Genomic DNA, 16,674 nt, shown 5'->3' with positions numbered 1-16,674 from the left:
ATTTTTTTTTTGTTATATTTTTATCATTAAAAAATATTTAAACATAAAATGTTGTTTTAATTGACATGTATGCAGTAACAAAACTATACACTATGTACATAAAATAACAAAATTCACCTAAAATATGTTACATAAATTCTAAACCTTCATATTTTATGTCTTCAATAAATGAATCTTGTAATAAAACTTTTCCGTCAGTTTTAAATGCAGTTATGTATGTAGCGGTTTTTCCTTCAAACTCTGTTGTCTTCAAAGCAACGATAACCTCATCTTTTGATTCAGGTATAAACTTGAACGAAGAGAAACCATGCTTCGGTTGATGTTTAGTTATCTGAAAATTCACGATAAGATAAAAAAGTCTGAAGTTTAAAATATGACAAATTGATAACAACTTTTCCAAGTCATTGCGGCATAATTAAAGAAACTTTAATAACAGATAAAAATAAATCTTATCGAAAATCAGTTGCATCATTAATGAAACGAAAGTATAATAATTATGCAAGATTAAGAAAAAATTACAAAAATAACATTTAGAATATATGAAGTGTACAGTCAGCTGCAAAAATATGCATACAATTAAAAGCGTCAATAACTAGTATTGTCGCTCGGATTCGAAAACATATAAGCATGTATCCATCCATTTGCATATGACTAAGATATGCAAATTTATTTTTGAAACTTAGCCTTTAGAAGTTTTTAAATTTTTGTTAGTGTATTTGCAGCTGACTGTACTTTTAACTCTAGAATATTCAACTTCGGCTAAGGTTGTTGACTTTTGACAATGTTGATTAGTTTATCAACACATTTATTTTAATTGAACTTTTGTGTAATACTAATTAAAATTTAATTACCTATACGGAATTTAGAAAATTACATCATGTACCTAGTTAAGACATCTAAAATTTATGTCTATTTGGTGCACTAAATGGTGTCTTTCCAAGTAATTATTACATTACACTCAGTCAAACACTTCAAATCAACCTGCATTTCTAAATTCAACGAAATCAAAAAAAATTTATGACTGATGCCAATAAATCCTGCACCCTTCTTAAATTATTTAAATGGCTTGACTCATGCATTATCTGTTTAGTGGTACAAACTAGTTTCATACCCTTTAAGGGTCTTCATCAACTTGAGTACTAAAAACAACTGTATAATTACCATTCTAGCTTCAATAGTTTTAAAACTGCTGTCAGCGGTTATCAGATAATTACAACCCATCACTTCATCTTTAGTCTCATTGTATGGCTCATGACTACACCTCCGAGGTAGGAAATGCCACTTCCTTTTAACGGGTGACCAGACTGCGGACTCATGAATCATGTAACCTGGCCATTGGATACCTAGAGAATTTCTTACAGCTTTGTATTGATTAACCCAACTTAAATGTTGCACCTGAAAAATTAATTTCAATACTAATTTATGTTGGAAACTTTTTACAAATGGAATATTTTTTTATTATTATTATTTGTTAAGCTAGCACTTGACCATGATCCCGCCTGAAGGAGGTGACGATGCAGTCGAAAGATGGTAAGCGCTAGCTATATTTACAAATGACACAGTAAATTATAAACATTCACTACTTACTAATATTTCAGTTAATAAAATATTCTAAACTAAAACCTAAATAAAACAGTAACGTTTTTAGTGATTTTTAAAAATGTTACTTTGTTGTATAGGTAAATATCATAATTATCAAGATTAAAGTACCTCTCCATGAATATTGATAGCTTTAACCCACATTGGGTCATACGTCTGGAACTCTCCACTGGCAGTTGTCCACTCCTTGCCCATTGAACCGACATAAAGTATTTCATCTTTGACAGTCGCCCATTCTGATTTGAAACCTTTTTCTACATGACCATTACCATCTGTCAGTATCACCCATGGTACCATTTTATTGTTGACAATCTCAAATACCTGGAATTGAATAATATATAAGTATGTAACACAGATCACAAATCTTTGTAAAGTAATAATCAAAATGGGAACAACCTCCTTATTAAATTTGTGTAAATTGAATTACTTTAAATAGTATGTTTACGAAAGTAACTTTTAAATTTGGTAGCATAGAAACCAATAGTAATTGTTAAAGCTATTTATTGAAAAGACAAGAGTTAACTTACCATGCCTGATCGGTCATCAAAAGTCAGCAATCGTCCATCAAATACAATCAGCTCGGAGAGCTCCATTCCTCTTCCTTTGTGAGAATATGTGGAAGAAAGCAGTATAGCTGGCTGTGAATCCCATTTTACTGTCACAGATTGTTTGACAATATCATATGTCAATAACCCTTTTTTTAAATAGCTATTATAAGTATACTCCTTCGAACTACTCTTCGAATTAGTGTCTAAATCTGCCACCACACCTATTCTGTAACTAACAGTATCACCCAACTTCACTGGCGGTGTGAATGGATACGTTGTATTGTATGACCTTGATATCGTACTCCATTTATGTGTGACGTGAACTTGAGCACTCGTCCACCAATTGTAATAAACTAAAATTAACAAAAATAATCCGACTAGCCCAATGAGAAACACAAATTGTGGTTGTATTCTTACTGCATTGCCGACCCTGTACGTGGCAGGGGTACGAAGAGCCTTGCGCCAGTCACGAAGGGAGCCTTTCATGTTACGATCTTCCAAATCGTAATAGTCATACATAACTCAACAACTAATTCATTATCATTTCAATTACGATAACACACAATTATCAGTAGAAAGGAAGGTTTAATGATCGTATTTTACTAGGACTGAATGGGCAAACTGTGTCAAATGATGATAGGGAAATAATATACAACATTTTGATATTAATCTAAATTATTAAGATTAGAATTTTGTAGACATTTATGACACATGGCAATTTTTTTTAATGTCAAGACGTCATTGTCAAGTTGTCGTGTCATTTCACGTCAAGTAAAGCCACAGACTATCACCAACTCAAGCCTATTCCACAGTGTAAAATAAATAGTCGAAAGTCACAAAAGTGGATTTCTTTTCATTATTAATTTTGGAAACAAGTAGTTACTGAAAATCAACAAAAGACTTACTATATTTCCATTTGTTTTCTTATCTCCTTTGCGAATTATCTTTGTTTTATAATCAGTGACTGTCCTTTTGAATTTGACTGTATAATATAAATATAACCATGTTATTTCTTAAACAATATGCATTATTACAGTAACGTTAATATTATGTTTTTAACATATTTAAGCATCCTTGAGTACAACAAACGTTTGCTATTTATTGCAATCATTATAATTGTACTACAAAAGGGGTCTCAATTTCAATAGTTCATGTTAATTGTACAGGCGAAACATGGTAATACAACACGTTAACTTTCACTGCCGGACGAAATTTAAAAGTGATTATTGCTCTCCTCACGGACATCCTGTGCAAAAAACGTAATAGAAATAAAATTAAATTCGACTGCTGCTAGACTGTCATTTTTCTGTTGGTCGTTTTTGAAATCGTTTTAGCGAGAGTCAAGCGTCCGCTTGAATGAATACTACGTATGTAGACAGTAATAATATTACATAGTACTATTGAATATTCATTAATCAATTACGTTCTTCAATACCATATCTATTACACAAACTGTAATATCCTTTACACTTTATAGAAATTTCAATTTTGTTTTACGATGTTGTGTTTTAATCAATTTTGTTATTATTAGAGCACCAAAATATTAGATTGCGGATTTGCAGATTTCCTAACAATCTCTTTTAGTTTGTTATTATCTATTGTAGTTCATGTTTTCGTTTAGCAGGAATGTCTGTTAAACTGAGCTGTTTTTTCGTAATCACTATTCGTCCAAATAAGGTTCTCCAATTGGGAAAGAGGGAAATGATTGAATTAAAAATATAACAACCTGAAACTTCTTGTATTATTAGTCTTTGGATTTTAAACTAAAAATTCAACTCTATGAACATAGATTAAAAACGTAACCATGTAAACAAATACAACAATAAATTATGCAAGGTTTATTTACCAATTCCCTGTGGTACATCGAGTTCTTCGTCTTTGCTATAGTGCTGATCGGATTTTTCATTTTGTTCTTGTATATGGCTAACACAAATTACGTCCAATATAATGTTAGATACGATATGAGGCAAAAGTAAGTGTGTTCTAATATAACATTTGATAGAAAACTTTCCAACAAAGTTTCTTTTTATTTAATTGATAGTTCATTATTTGTTAATTACATTCAAGTTTTTTTTTATGTTTTAGGTACATGGCTGATGGTACTTGGCTTCTACAAGCATAGAATAATGAAAAAAATAGATGGCAAAATACAGATAATTGTGTAATTTTTTTTCTGATGTAATGTTCTATAGATTAGTTGATAAAAGGTTGCAAATGCGTTTCTCTTAATGGACGGCTCTACGGATTGACAAACGGATGATATTTCCTAATAACACGTCCCCTTTTTCACTTTTCCTAGCCCTTTACAAAAAATTGGGAAGGGAAGAGATGGGATTAAAAGGTGACATGATCAAGAAGGGATTGATGAAAGATGACGGATGATAGAGTTATTTGGAGGACAAAAACCGGCCGACCCTACAGGAGTAGGATAAGTTAGGATTATAAAGTTAAAAGGGGAAGATGAGAATCGCCTCCGGCATGATAAATATTTCCAGGTACCAAAGCATCGCGAGCGATAAATGTAAATGCAAGCCGCCTGAGCCGGCCCAGCGGCCCGTGTGTGTTGACATGGGCTGTATATGGTTCTGCAGACTCATTGGGAGCATCGTCACCATCGCCGTCTGTTACTACTTCGCCTACGCTCTAATATCCGATACCAAGCTTAAGTTTGGACTCTTTGTTCCACCGTAAATCATATAAAATATAAAATATTATTATAAAGAGGAAAGATTTGTATTATTGAAATAAATGGAGGACAAAAACCTGTTGCGCCGACCTTACAGGAATAGGATGAATAGGTAGATAATGTATGTATTGAATTAACTCAAAAACTACTGGGTCGATTTAAATAATCCTTTCACTATTAAAAAGGTATGTTATCAGCGAGTAATAAAAAATAGTACAAAATGTAGTTTAGATTAATTTTAAATTTCACGCAGTCGAAGTCGCTAGCAACAGCTAGTTATTAATAAAGCAATGACAATATCCAAAAAAAGTTTCTTCAAAATTAAGTTGATCTTTTATTCTATGATCCCTTTACGTCACTGTTCCCCTAACGGATCTCACAGGGATTGACAAGGTTGGAAATCAGTATTGTAAATTGACGACAGCGGATACGAACTTATGTCTTTATTGGTTATAAACATATACAAATGAAACACTGCGTTAATTAAATAGAAAATGTTCATCATTTGATAGCAGTATCTGATACATTTCCTCGCATGAAAGTTTTAAAGCCGTTCCACTTGTCAAAGTTAAGTAACTGCTCCAATAAAGCGCTTTGATTTGAAGTAATTAACGTTCGACTATGTTTATGCTTGTAGTTGCCGATAGCCTTAATTTGTGCCTAAGCTTATGAGAAGGCTGCACAGAGTATTGAAGTTTTTTTTATTGTAATATAATTTGCTTCAACTATAGTAGTAATGCTTTTATTCTTTGTTTCTTCGCAGACAGTAAGGAAGCTGTAAACTGAATCCTTTTGCCATTTAAATAAGCTTGATAATTTTTAATTGCTTACTATTTTCGCTTGCTTTATCTATGGTAAAGAAAATATTTGCAAATCGTTAAAGTTTTATAGTCTATAGAGTAGTACAGTATTTGTTTTAATCTAAACTTGAAAGGTCTTTAGAAAATTAAAATCTATTTCGTCTTAATTAATAAGCAAGATCTGAAAGATAAGAACAATACCATTATTATATTTGTAATTGCATGTTAATACTCTATGTTTAAAAAACATTAAAAACGAAAAAATCCAGACAAAATGAAAGTGAGTCCACATCAGACGGGTGCCAAAAACGCCAAACAAAGATGTTATCGGTTTATGTTTTAGTTTTTGCACGGTGTCAATATATGAAATCGTGATTGGCATGTCCATTCATGAATAACGAATTAATCTTTACATGCTCTGGGCATCGATTACTGTTCGGATAAAAGGAAGAATAAATATTGGATTAACTTTTACCAGAAGTCGATCCGCAGTTGTGAAGAACAAATCAATTTAATTTCAATAAGACTGGACTTTAAATCTCTATTAGATGTTGTTTAGAACATTTTAGAATGGCGCGAAGATGTTGACACTTCGGGCACGTAAATTTTTGAGGTTAGAAATGTTTTTCAAAATGTGATTTCGTATTGACCAAAACAAGACCACGTTCATTTTTTTTTGTGGCAATCTAATTGCTTTTAAAAAGATCCTTTGTTTAAAAAGAACGAGATCCTAAGTAAAAAGGGGCGGAAGTCATTGTTTGCGTGAAGGGAGCAAAGCGCTGCGGGAAGAGATAATTTGCATGTTTTATTTTATAGCCCTTTACAGTGTATTTTGAATTTGCCGATCAATATCGGATTTTATAGCAATCACAACATTAACATCTTCATCTAATAAATGCAAAACCTTACCAAACATCTTTTAAAACACTTAAATTAACCGTTATAAGTTTTCTCATTGTTTTAATTCCTTTTCTTAACTGTATATTACTCGTACATTTAACTGTCGAAATTACTTGCTAGCGTTTTGTGATTTAATTTAAATTAGCTTTTTCCGCAACTCCTTTCTCGTGGAATTAAAATAATCGAGTAGCCTGTGTTCTTCCAAACTATCCTCTACATCTATACCAAATTTCATAAAAATCCGTTCAGCCGTAGCTTATACGTAACAAACATCCATCCGCACTTTCGCATTTACACTGCCGGCCAAAAGTTTGAGACCACCTTGAAAAAATTACAATATTGAATAAAACTCCAAAAGTTAGTGCTCTACAAATTATTTATTTACCTTATTAAATAGGCAACTTTTTATGTAACATAAAACAATTTAAAAACTACAATATTAGTAAGAGTAAGATTACATAATGCATAGAATTAAACTTTTTACTGATATTAGTAAATAATGCAAAAATGTAATGTACGTAAAAAATGTTTTACTATTATTATTATTATATTAAATTTAAGAGACATCAAACCAAAACTCTACATCATAAAAAACTACAAAACATATATATTTTTCAAATGTATTAAATCGTTTTAAACATATACTATTTGTTCTAATTAATTACAATATAATTAATGGATATGTTTAACTGAATGATATTATGTTCAGTAATTATTGTATTTTCCTTGACTAATTACGTTAGTATCGTGATTATACAAAAAAAATGTTATCAAACAATCTCGCGGGAAGTGGGCTGTGTCTGAGCACGGAGATCGTCCACAGATTTTTATCATAAGTGGAAACTTATTTAAATAATACTTTAAGAAATATAACTATACAAAGATACGGTGTGATAGTTTTATTTGCAAGCTTCGCCCGCGACTCTGTTCGCGTAGAATCAAAACAAGCAAAAAATAAGTAGCCTATGTGATCTTAAAGACAATCCTATACATCTACATGACAAATTTCATCGAGATCCGTTCAGCCGTTTAGGCTACAAACTCTATCAAACATCCATGTTTCTATCTAAATCGCATTTATAATATAAGTAAGAAGTAAGATGCTCGTAAATTTGTCTATAAATAAAAGATAACCTCAATAAATATTATTTCCTCATACATTTAAAAGTCCTGTCAAAATCAATCCAGTCGTTTCGTTTTTACTTTCGTTTTTGCAAAAGTCCTAGTAATTAGAATAGCGTATTAATAAATGAAAATTAAATAACTGTAGAATCCTAATTTCGATACAATTGTGTTTTGTAACTTGCGATAAACAAAAAAAAAACAAGGTTATGTTTTCTTTAAAGTACATTTCACTGTTTAGCGAGAATAAGATATTTGCATTGTTTATTTATATTGCATTTTCTATCATTTTTAATCTTAAATCAGTATCAGGTTTAGCTGAAAAGAAACAGTTTTTATCAGTTTATAGAATGAAGATAATAGATTGGAGATGAATGGAAAAGAAATTTTAAAAGTAAAGTGAAATAAACAAAGATTCTTCTATTTTTATCCCCTTGTAATATTTTTGTAAGATAATTAATTTCTAATATCAAAACTTTTCCTAAACTATTGTAAAAATGGAACGAATTGAAAAGAAAGAACCATCGAATTTATTATGTAAAGTATTTTTAAGACTGATAACACAATACTTTAAAAAAACGTTAAAAACACTTTAAGGGTTTTTTTAATAAAAGCGTATTTTCAATTATGTCTGATGTACTTTTTGCTATTAATTTTTAAAAATATTTATTCTATTTCTTGTTTTTGGCTCTCTCTCAGTGGATTGTGCCAGTGTCAAGTATTTGTGGTTTTCTTCTAATTCTAAAAATGTTGAAGTATTGAATAATCATGGTAGTTTAACTAAGATTATATGGACACTAAATTATTTATAGTATAATGCGTGCGCAGTTAAACGTAAATTGTTTTAATCGCAGGAAGACGCGTCTAATATAAGTAAAGGATCTTATCTCTTTGGATTTATTCTTACTTATATGGAGCAGTAAAATAGATATTAGATCGTTACGCAACACTGTAACAGTTTAACGTAATCAAATGTGACAATGTATTCCGATCTTTAGGTGTTTGGAATGATCTGTTGATCACATGAATTTTAATCACATTGATCTTTATAAATGGGTAGATACAGATTTAAAATGACACCTTTTGTTTTGTTTAAACTTTAAAAAGGAGTAGAAGAAGACTTGTGGGAGTTGAGGGATAGATAAGTAAAGAAAGGATTATATCCAACTCATTTATGACTCAAGGGTATATTCAGCGAGGCAAAGTTATTATCATAAAATACCTCTACTTCACGCCTGTATTCTTTGAGGTCATATCGGACGCATCGGTCCATTCATAAGTGCAACGGTTATCGTCGCTACGTTAATTTTAGCGTATAGGACTGTATACATTTTTATTTATATCTTTTAATTTTATAATTGCCAAGATACAGATTTAAAACTTCAGATTGTTGGGTAAAAAGGAAATTTAAAATTACCGACATCGTTTAGTGTCGCTTCAAGATTTTACCAAAGATTAAAAACTAACTAAAAAGCTGTACCTCGGAGCACCGGGTTTTCGTCCTCCAAATAACTCAATCATACGTCATCTCAGTCATCTCTCCCTGTCATCAATTACCTGATCCTGTCACCTTTCAATCAATCCATCCATCTCTTTTTAGGTCTACCTATACCGGTTTACCACACTTATAACTGACGTTTCCCTTGTTACATGCGATTCATCCCTCCTCATAACATGCCCATACCGTGTTATCATGGTAGTAAAAGGTTAGCCTTTTGCTCCGTAAACTGATTACTGGTTAAAAATATTTACCATAAAGATTTTTTGAGTGTTGGCATTTCAAATATTCATTGTGTTTGTTATCAGACATCTAGTTTTGAAGAATGCTAAATAGTTACTAATTAATAGCAACCGTTAACCGCTATGCACTGGCTATTGCGGAATTCCTTTCTTTATAGCATCTAAGAGTAACAATTACCTTCATAATAAAGTTCTTACTAGTATTAGAATTCACATTATTATGGAGTTTTAAAACTAAATAATTTGTTGATTGTAATTCCTCTAAATGTTAAGTAATTTTGGCTTTATATAGCTTGTTTTTATTAATACCATTTTTACCCTTATTACGTTATCTAGAAGCGTAATGTGATATTGTAAAATTGAAATCATGTGAACATTTTTAAAATCTCAAGAGTCTTGAGATAACTACCGGGCATTTTGGATTCAAGAATATGAAGTAATTGTATGTTAACCTGCAAGTATATTTTAACAGACTGTTTATTGTAGGTTTTTGGATAATCTCGGTGCTTGACTACTTTCTTTCGGTCGTTATGAAACAAGTCACAGCAAAAAAAGCGATTTCAGAATTACAGCAATTACTTACGTCCTACTGAAAACAAATCAATTATCTGTTTAAATTGTAGTATTTTCTTTTATTGAAGACATTAGTCAGTATTTACTAATTTACTAAAAGCATTTTGCTTTAGTCCGCGTGGAATTAAAAAAAAACTTCGCTCTTTAAGACTATCTTCTACGTCTAAATCAAATTTTATCGATATCGGTTTAACCGTTTAAGCTCTAACAAACGTCCATCCATCCATCCATCCAAACTAAGCATTTATAATATTAGTAATAAGTAAGATTTAGATCGTTGTTTTATTCTTCGTTAACTTTTGCAAGACATGAAACATTTGCTAGGTTAGGCTAGTTGGGTCTTTAGGATGAAAGAAAATCTACCCTGTGTCAGGTTCCCATCGGCGAAAGTGCACCCTGAACCCGTCAGCGTATAAACGCGAGTAGAGCTCGGCGCGCGCCACTCGCGAACCGAGGCCGTAAGGTGCGCGCGCAATCCGTCAGCCGCAGCGCGTGCGTCGCGCACTACTGTAACCTGTGCGAAGTGTTTTTTAAATTTAGAATTCGTGATTAAAAAAATACAGCTTTTTAATTTTTCTACAGTGTTGAATGCCAGTATCTTTACGGTGAGATATTATTTTTAATCTTTAATTGGGAATATAAAAATAAAGTTATGGCTTTTTAACTGACTTCAAAAAGGAGGGTCTGAATTTGTCTCTTTGTTTTTTTTTTATGAAATGGTTTTAAGAGTTTGCAAAAACTCAATTTTATTTAACTTCGAGATACACCATCAGTTAGGGTTATAAAACAATTTTCCTGATTTCAATGGAAAATAATACACGCGTCTTTTAACCGCTTGTGGTTTTTTTTTTGTGGTTTCAAAATTTATAATCATAAAAACCGGGACTAAAAGCCTCAAATGCAAATTAAACACTTAATTTTATTACTTTATTAAAGTAAGAGATGTAGATTATTTAGAGCAGTATGTCGAGCACCCAAAAAAAATGTAATCGATTTTTTGTGCTTTCTTAATGAAAATATGATTTCAAATCGATTATTCTACATTCGTGAACGTTACCGTTTTGACGATAATCGATTAAGAAATCGTTTTACGCACGTTTCCGCGAAAGTGTCAGGCGATTATGGCTACGGACGTAGAAAGTGATAATTTTGGTGCATTGTTTCCGACTAATCTATTCCTGAACGACTTAAATATAGGTTTAATGAGTGGTTTACCAAATATAGAGTTGCGTGTAAGCAAGCTGCATGTTAACTAAAGTAAGCGCCGATACTCTAACATCGTAACTTATACGCTACTTTGTACAAAAACGGTCTGCGGAATACTATCATTTACTTCAAAGCATCATAGACTAAAAAAAATACATTTCGATAATTGTCAAATAGTGTATTTGAACCTCAAACTTTTTGGTTATCAGTACGAGCTCTGAACAATATACTGGCATGTTAAACTAGTAACAAACACACGGATGTTTAATTAAAAATTCCGTTGTAAAAAAACTTTTAATTGCAGTAAAAGCACCGCCAATTTAACAGAAATATTGATATTAATAAATTATTCTAATTGGCATAAATTCATTTTTCTTTAATTGAATAAATTTGTAATATTCAATATATAAAGCTTACTAGAATATTCGAATAATAATTATCTATCGTATACTGTAAAGTTTGATCGCTTGTATTGCATCATTAAAGGCTACTCTATCAAAGTATGTCCTGTTTCGAGAGCGAACTAATGTGCGATTTATACGCAGATCTCTATTGTATATCGTAGCCTATTAATACTTGTCCCTCTAGAAGTTATAGATTAACGGTAAGCATTTAAGAATGGTAATACTAGATAGCGCTTAAAGTTATGTCAGGATAAGCCTATTCAGAAATTTTCATTGCGAGGGATAGAATAATTTTCCATTTTTTTTTTTCATTAATATAATATAATACACGAATTGCAAAGTATTAGGTTTAGGTCGTGACTACGTCTGAGTGGAAAAAAAATCAAAAGTTAGTAGCCTTTGAGTTCTTTCAGACTATTCTCGACATCTATGCCAAATTTCTTCGAGATATGTACTCGTACGTTCAGCCGTTTAGTCTACAAACTGTAACATACATCTATCCATCGTAACTTTTGCATTCATAATATTAATAATTATTTTTTATGTCATGCATAACATATTCTTACACAAGTTCTTTCATACAAAACCGTGAAATTAAATTATGTACGCATTATGTAAATACACGGTTGTTAATAAGAAATTTTAAATTATGTCTTCGACACAGTTCATTTAAATAGTAAAAATATACGATATCATTCCAGTAATTAGCAAAATAAAATGTTAAAATTCCTTAACTTTAAAATCTTACTTTTTACTACTTAATATTATAAATGCGAAAGTTTGGATGGATGGATGGGTGGATGGATGGATAGATGGATGTTTGTTAGAGTTTGTAGCCTAAACGGCTGAAGGGATCTCGATGAAATTTGGCATAGATGTAGAGGATAGTCTGGAAGAAAATAGGCTACTTGCTTTTGTTTTTTTTTTATTCTGCGCGGACGGAGTCGCGGGCAAAATCTAGTCAATTATAATTTACTTGCTTTTGTCCGCATCGTGCGCTACCGCACAAAAAAAAGCAAAAAAAGTAAATATGCCTATGTCTTCTTCCAAAACGTCCTCTACATTAATGTCAAACATAAAAATCCGTTTACCCGTTTAGACTGAAAACTCTAACAATCATTCATCTAAACTTTCACATTTATAATATTACTAAGAAGTAAGATTATTTACGTTTTAAAAAGGAAACAATATTGAAGTATTTTCACGTATAAGGATTTGTCTTCACTGTGGCATCCGACCATAGTTTCCTAGACTCTTACAACCTATATTAGGAATCATTAATTCCTACTTTACTTAGTAAAGCATCGTATACTTGTTTTTACGATATGCCTGTACAATCGTGATTATAGCTAAGTTAGATGAGCACTATGTTTTCATGTTAATCTGAAAGTGAGCGTCGTAGTGTTATGTTTTTTTTTTTACTTTGTTCTTTATGCCAGCTACTATTTAACCTTATCTAGGAAATCATCTAGAGCAACGAATAGCAAGTAGGCCTATAATAATTACAGCCTATCTATAGACCTCTTTATCAACAATTTCCAGCCAGTTCTCTAGAGGAAAAAAATAAACCTCAAAACGTCTCTGTGACGTCATATGTTATTGGGTTCGAGGTGTACATATGTCCTGTTTGTTTTTAAAATTAAACAAATGCAAAGGATTTTAGTGTTTTCTCTCTTCTCTTTTATTTTTTCATTCAATAAGAATCTATAGACATAATGAAGGAGACGTTTTGTGCTGATTTGGTTTACTTTTAAAAAGTAAAAGTATAACAAATTGACATTTTATATGCTTTTACAATTCGCTATCTATTTATTGAGATAACAATAAATCTATTTTTTTATCGATTTCATAGTATTAATTTTTTTAAGACGAGACTAGACAAATAAAAAAAAATATTTTTAATTTCCTTTCGGATTAGTTCCTCGTTGAAAGTTTAATCATTTGAAAAGCAATTCCAGAAATTCTTTGACGTTTATGTAGTGCGGAACGGTTGAATTGGCTTAACTAGTTCCTAATGCAAAACGCAGGGGACTTTGACCTTTAAGTTATAGTGATAGAGGGCAAAGTTCTATAACAAGATAGTCTCACTAGTGTCGATGTTATTACTAAGTGTGAAGTGAGTACGTGATTGAATCTTCCAAGTCCGAGACATTATTAGAATACAATTTCAGTTTATTCGTATGATTCAATGTTGATGTACTTTCTTTTATAATACTTTGTAAGTGGACTTGGAGGAATAAGACATTGTAATAGAAGTTAGTGGATATTCATTGTTATGTTCATGATTTACATTTTTACTGTAATATCGCCTTTAACATACAAAACATTTTTTTTTATACTAGCTAATTTGACTTAGCAAAAATCCAATGCTGATGCAAAAATGTATTTATTTTCGTCAGATTAGTAATCTCTAAAATTATCAATTGGCCTACTATTTTATAATGTATCTATTATAATAAAATTTAAGTGTCTGTTTGTAATATCATAAGAAAAAATCCGGATTTCGGGAAGACGATGTATTTGCGTTGCTGATAACGACAAACAAAATACACTAAAAACAAAATATTCTCAAAAAAAACAGTACACTAAAAAGTAACGAAATAATTCATTGAAAATAGTAAACCTACCTTATTGTAACTGTTATGTCTATATTGTACAATTATTACTACTTTGATGTCGGTGTCAGCCAAGGTATGCAGTGATATTTCTACGTAAGGGTTCTCACATTTTTACCATAACAATTGACAATTGAAAGTATAGTAACAATTAAGCAATGAATCTACATTGACTGACACCAAAAAAAAAAAACATACAGACGAATTGAGTACCTTCTTCTTTGGGGAGTCGGTCAAAAAACGCATTTAAAAAACTTTTGTTTGCTTGTCTGTTCGCAAGCCGCGTTTGTTTCGGGTAATCTCCGCCCTGCTCTTGAATCAATCTGTATAAACTGCATCAAAAATCTAGTTTTAAAGATCTATCATACATAGGGAGAGACAGAGGGATGCTTTATTACTGGTAATCAATTTCTAAGTAAGGTATTTTTACAATAATATCCAAAAATAACTAATGACATATCCAAAAATATACTACGTCTTTATGCAGACAGCAGACATAGTTCACACGACTGATTGAATGAAAGTCGATATGTAATTGCCCCAAATCGTCCGGTGTGCGGCAAGCGGCGGCGACACCCGCAATAACGAATTACCAAAACCATCTGAATTATTCAAACACGCAATCTTAACGGATTGACTGTTATATCTTTATCTTGTACGAATGTAAAATAAATATTTAAATGTAAAAAGAACTTTTCTTCGACATTACGATTGGTTATCAACTTGACTTACTTTTTAGTCTTGGTTTTCCAAACATCATAATATTCATACTAATATTACAAATGCGAAAGTTTAGATGGATGGATATTTGTTAGAGTTTGTAGCCTAAACGGCTTTACTGATCTCGATGAAATTTGGCATAGATGTAGAGGATAGTCTGGAAGAGCACATAGACTACTTACTTTTGTTTTTTTATAATACCACGCGGACGGAATCGCGGGCGAAAGCTAGTTTAAATATAACTACAACGGATAAATTTATTATTGACTTCTCTTATTACGCAACGGAACGAAAAACTTATTTTTCATAAAAAATTCTGAAAATCAATTTTACGTTAGTAATTAACATTTTTTTTATGTTATCTGTTATTTTAAAAAAACGCATGCAATGTATCCTAATTTCAACCACCACACGGAAATCTTTAATCAGACTTGGATCATGAACGTTTTTTGTTCAATATAATCATGTTATTTCGTTATAAGTATCGTTAAAACACACGAATACTTTCACTGAGTAACTATAATGATCGACAATTGAAGTTTTAATGCGACATTTGACCGCTATAATATTCTACTGTTTGGATCACGCACGCTAGACTTAGACTGACCTCTACATAGATGGGCTATACGTGATATTGTACCGATTTTCACCATTTTGGCGTCGACGATTGAAGTTGTTAGCGATTGTGAGGATTGGAAGTAGTAATAGAAATAGCATTAACTAAGCAAAATCAACAAGTATTATTAGATATTAAGATTTGTGTAAGATTTAGTTATTAAATATATTAGAAGTAATTCTTGAATATTAGTGTTTGTAAAAATTATTAAAATGCTGCGAAAGACCACAAAATAGATGGCCAAGTTGGTATATTTTAATTTTCTTTGAACTTAAACTGATTTTTAAAATAGCGTGCCGTTGTCAAATACTAATATTAAAATACTAAAGCAGTTTATCAACATCACCAGCTCACTATATGTCCCTACCGAGGTACTCGGAGCCTACCCTAAATTAGGGTGATTAGGCTATAGTCAACCACGCTGGCCAAGTGCGGGTTGGTCGACTTCACACATATCTTTGAATTTCTTCGCCGATATGTGCAGGTTGCATCACGGCGTTTTCCTACACCGTAAGAACGTCGGGTAAATTATGTACATTTGAAAATTCGAAAAATCGAAAATCACATTGGTACACGGCGGGATTCGAACCCAAGACCTGTAGATTACAAGTCAAGTGCTTAAACCACTGAGCCATCGACGCTCTAATAATAAATATTAATTAATAATTAGGTTATGTCAATAAATATCTGTCAATTATGTTCCAATATTAAAGTTTATTGTTTTAACAACTCTATAGTTAATAAATTCAAATACATAAATTAAATGTTCTTAATTATTGATTTGGAATTTTAATTTCATTAAACACGTATTATGCGTGATTCAACACGTAATGTCGACAAAAAGAAAAAGTTGTACTGTTTGAGATTTACTTATGTAATAAATGAAAGTTACGGTATTTTATTAAATTCGATAACGTTACGAATAAAGCCATTTACAAAATATGTTGCCTTTATCGAATATGGAATTCCTTTCTTAAAAATTTTGTTTGATGTCGAATTTTAATAATTGCTATAGCAATGGGGATGTTTCCTAATGTTAGAAATCCAAATAAAGTTATGTTTAATATTTTAAAGACAGCATTTTAAAACCTATAATAACATTTAGAGACCTTGAATGTTTGTCTGAAATTAAATATAAATTAAAA

At 31.3% G+C, this 16,674-nt stretch overlaps 2 protein-coding genes and 1 long non-coding RNA gene across 3 annotated transcripts in view; 2 read left to right on the top strand and 1 right to left on the bottom strand.

Annotated features, from left to right (window-relative positions):
- Positions 1-36: 36 nt before the first annotated feature.
- Positions 37-2,884, bottom strand: LOC106107309 (apyrase). Its single transcript, XM_013288111.1, has 4 exons — positions 2,127-2,884; positions 1,711-1,920; positions 1,162-1,395; positions 37-331 (listed from the first exon to the last, which is right to left on the bottom strand). Exons 1-4 carry the CDS (start codon positions 2,664-2,666, stop codon positions 128-130), a joined length of 1,188 nt encoding a protein of 395 aa, XP_013143565.1. The 5' UTR covers positions 2,667-2,884; the 3' UTR covers positions 37-127.
- Positions 2,885-3,933: 1,049 nt separating this feature from the next.
- On the top strand, positions 3,934-4,999 carry LOC106107106. Its single transcript, XR_001225847.1, has 3 exons — positions 3,934-4,119; positions 4,233-4,308; positions 4,643-4,999. It is a non-coding gene; the product is annotated as an uncharacterized LOC106107106 (long non-coding RNA).
- Positions 5,000-10,388: 5,389 nt separating this feature from the next.
- LOC106106819 overlaps positions 10,389-16,674 on the top strand; it is a 53,522-nt gene continuing 47,236 nt past the window's right edge. Inside the window, exon 1 of the mRNA XM_013287477.1 lies at positions 10,389-10,573. The gene's annotated coding sequence lies outside the window, so the exon portion shown is untranslated. The remainder of the gene's footprint in view (positions 10,574-16,674) is intronic.

This window comes from Papilio polytes, unplaced genomic scaffold, assembly GCF_000836215.1.
Source record: "Papilio polytes unplaced genomic scaffold, Ppol_1.0 DF822067.1, whole genome shotgun sequence".
NCBI classification, from domain to species: domain Eukaryota; kingdom Metazoa; phylum Arthropoda; class Insecta; order Lepidoptera; family Papilionidae; genus Papilio; species Papilio polytes.
The sequence above is the reverse complement of the archived record's forward strand: the minus strand, read 5'-3'. Positions and strand labels throughout refer to the sequence as shown.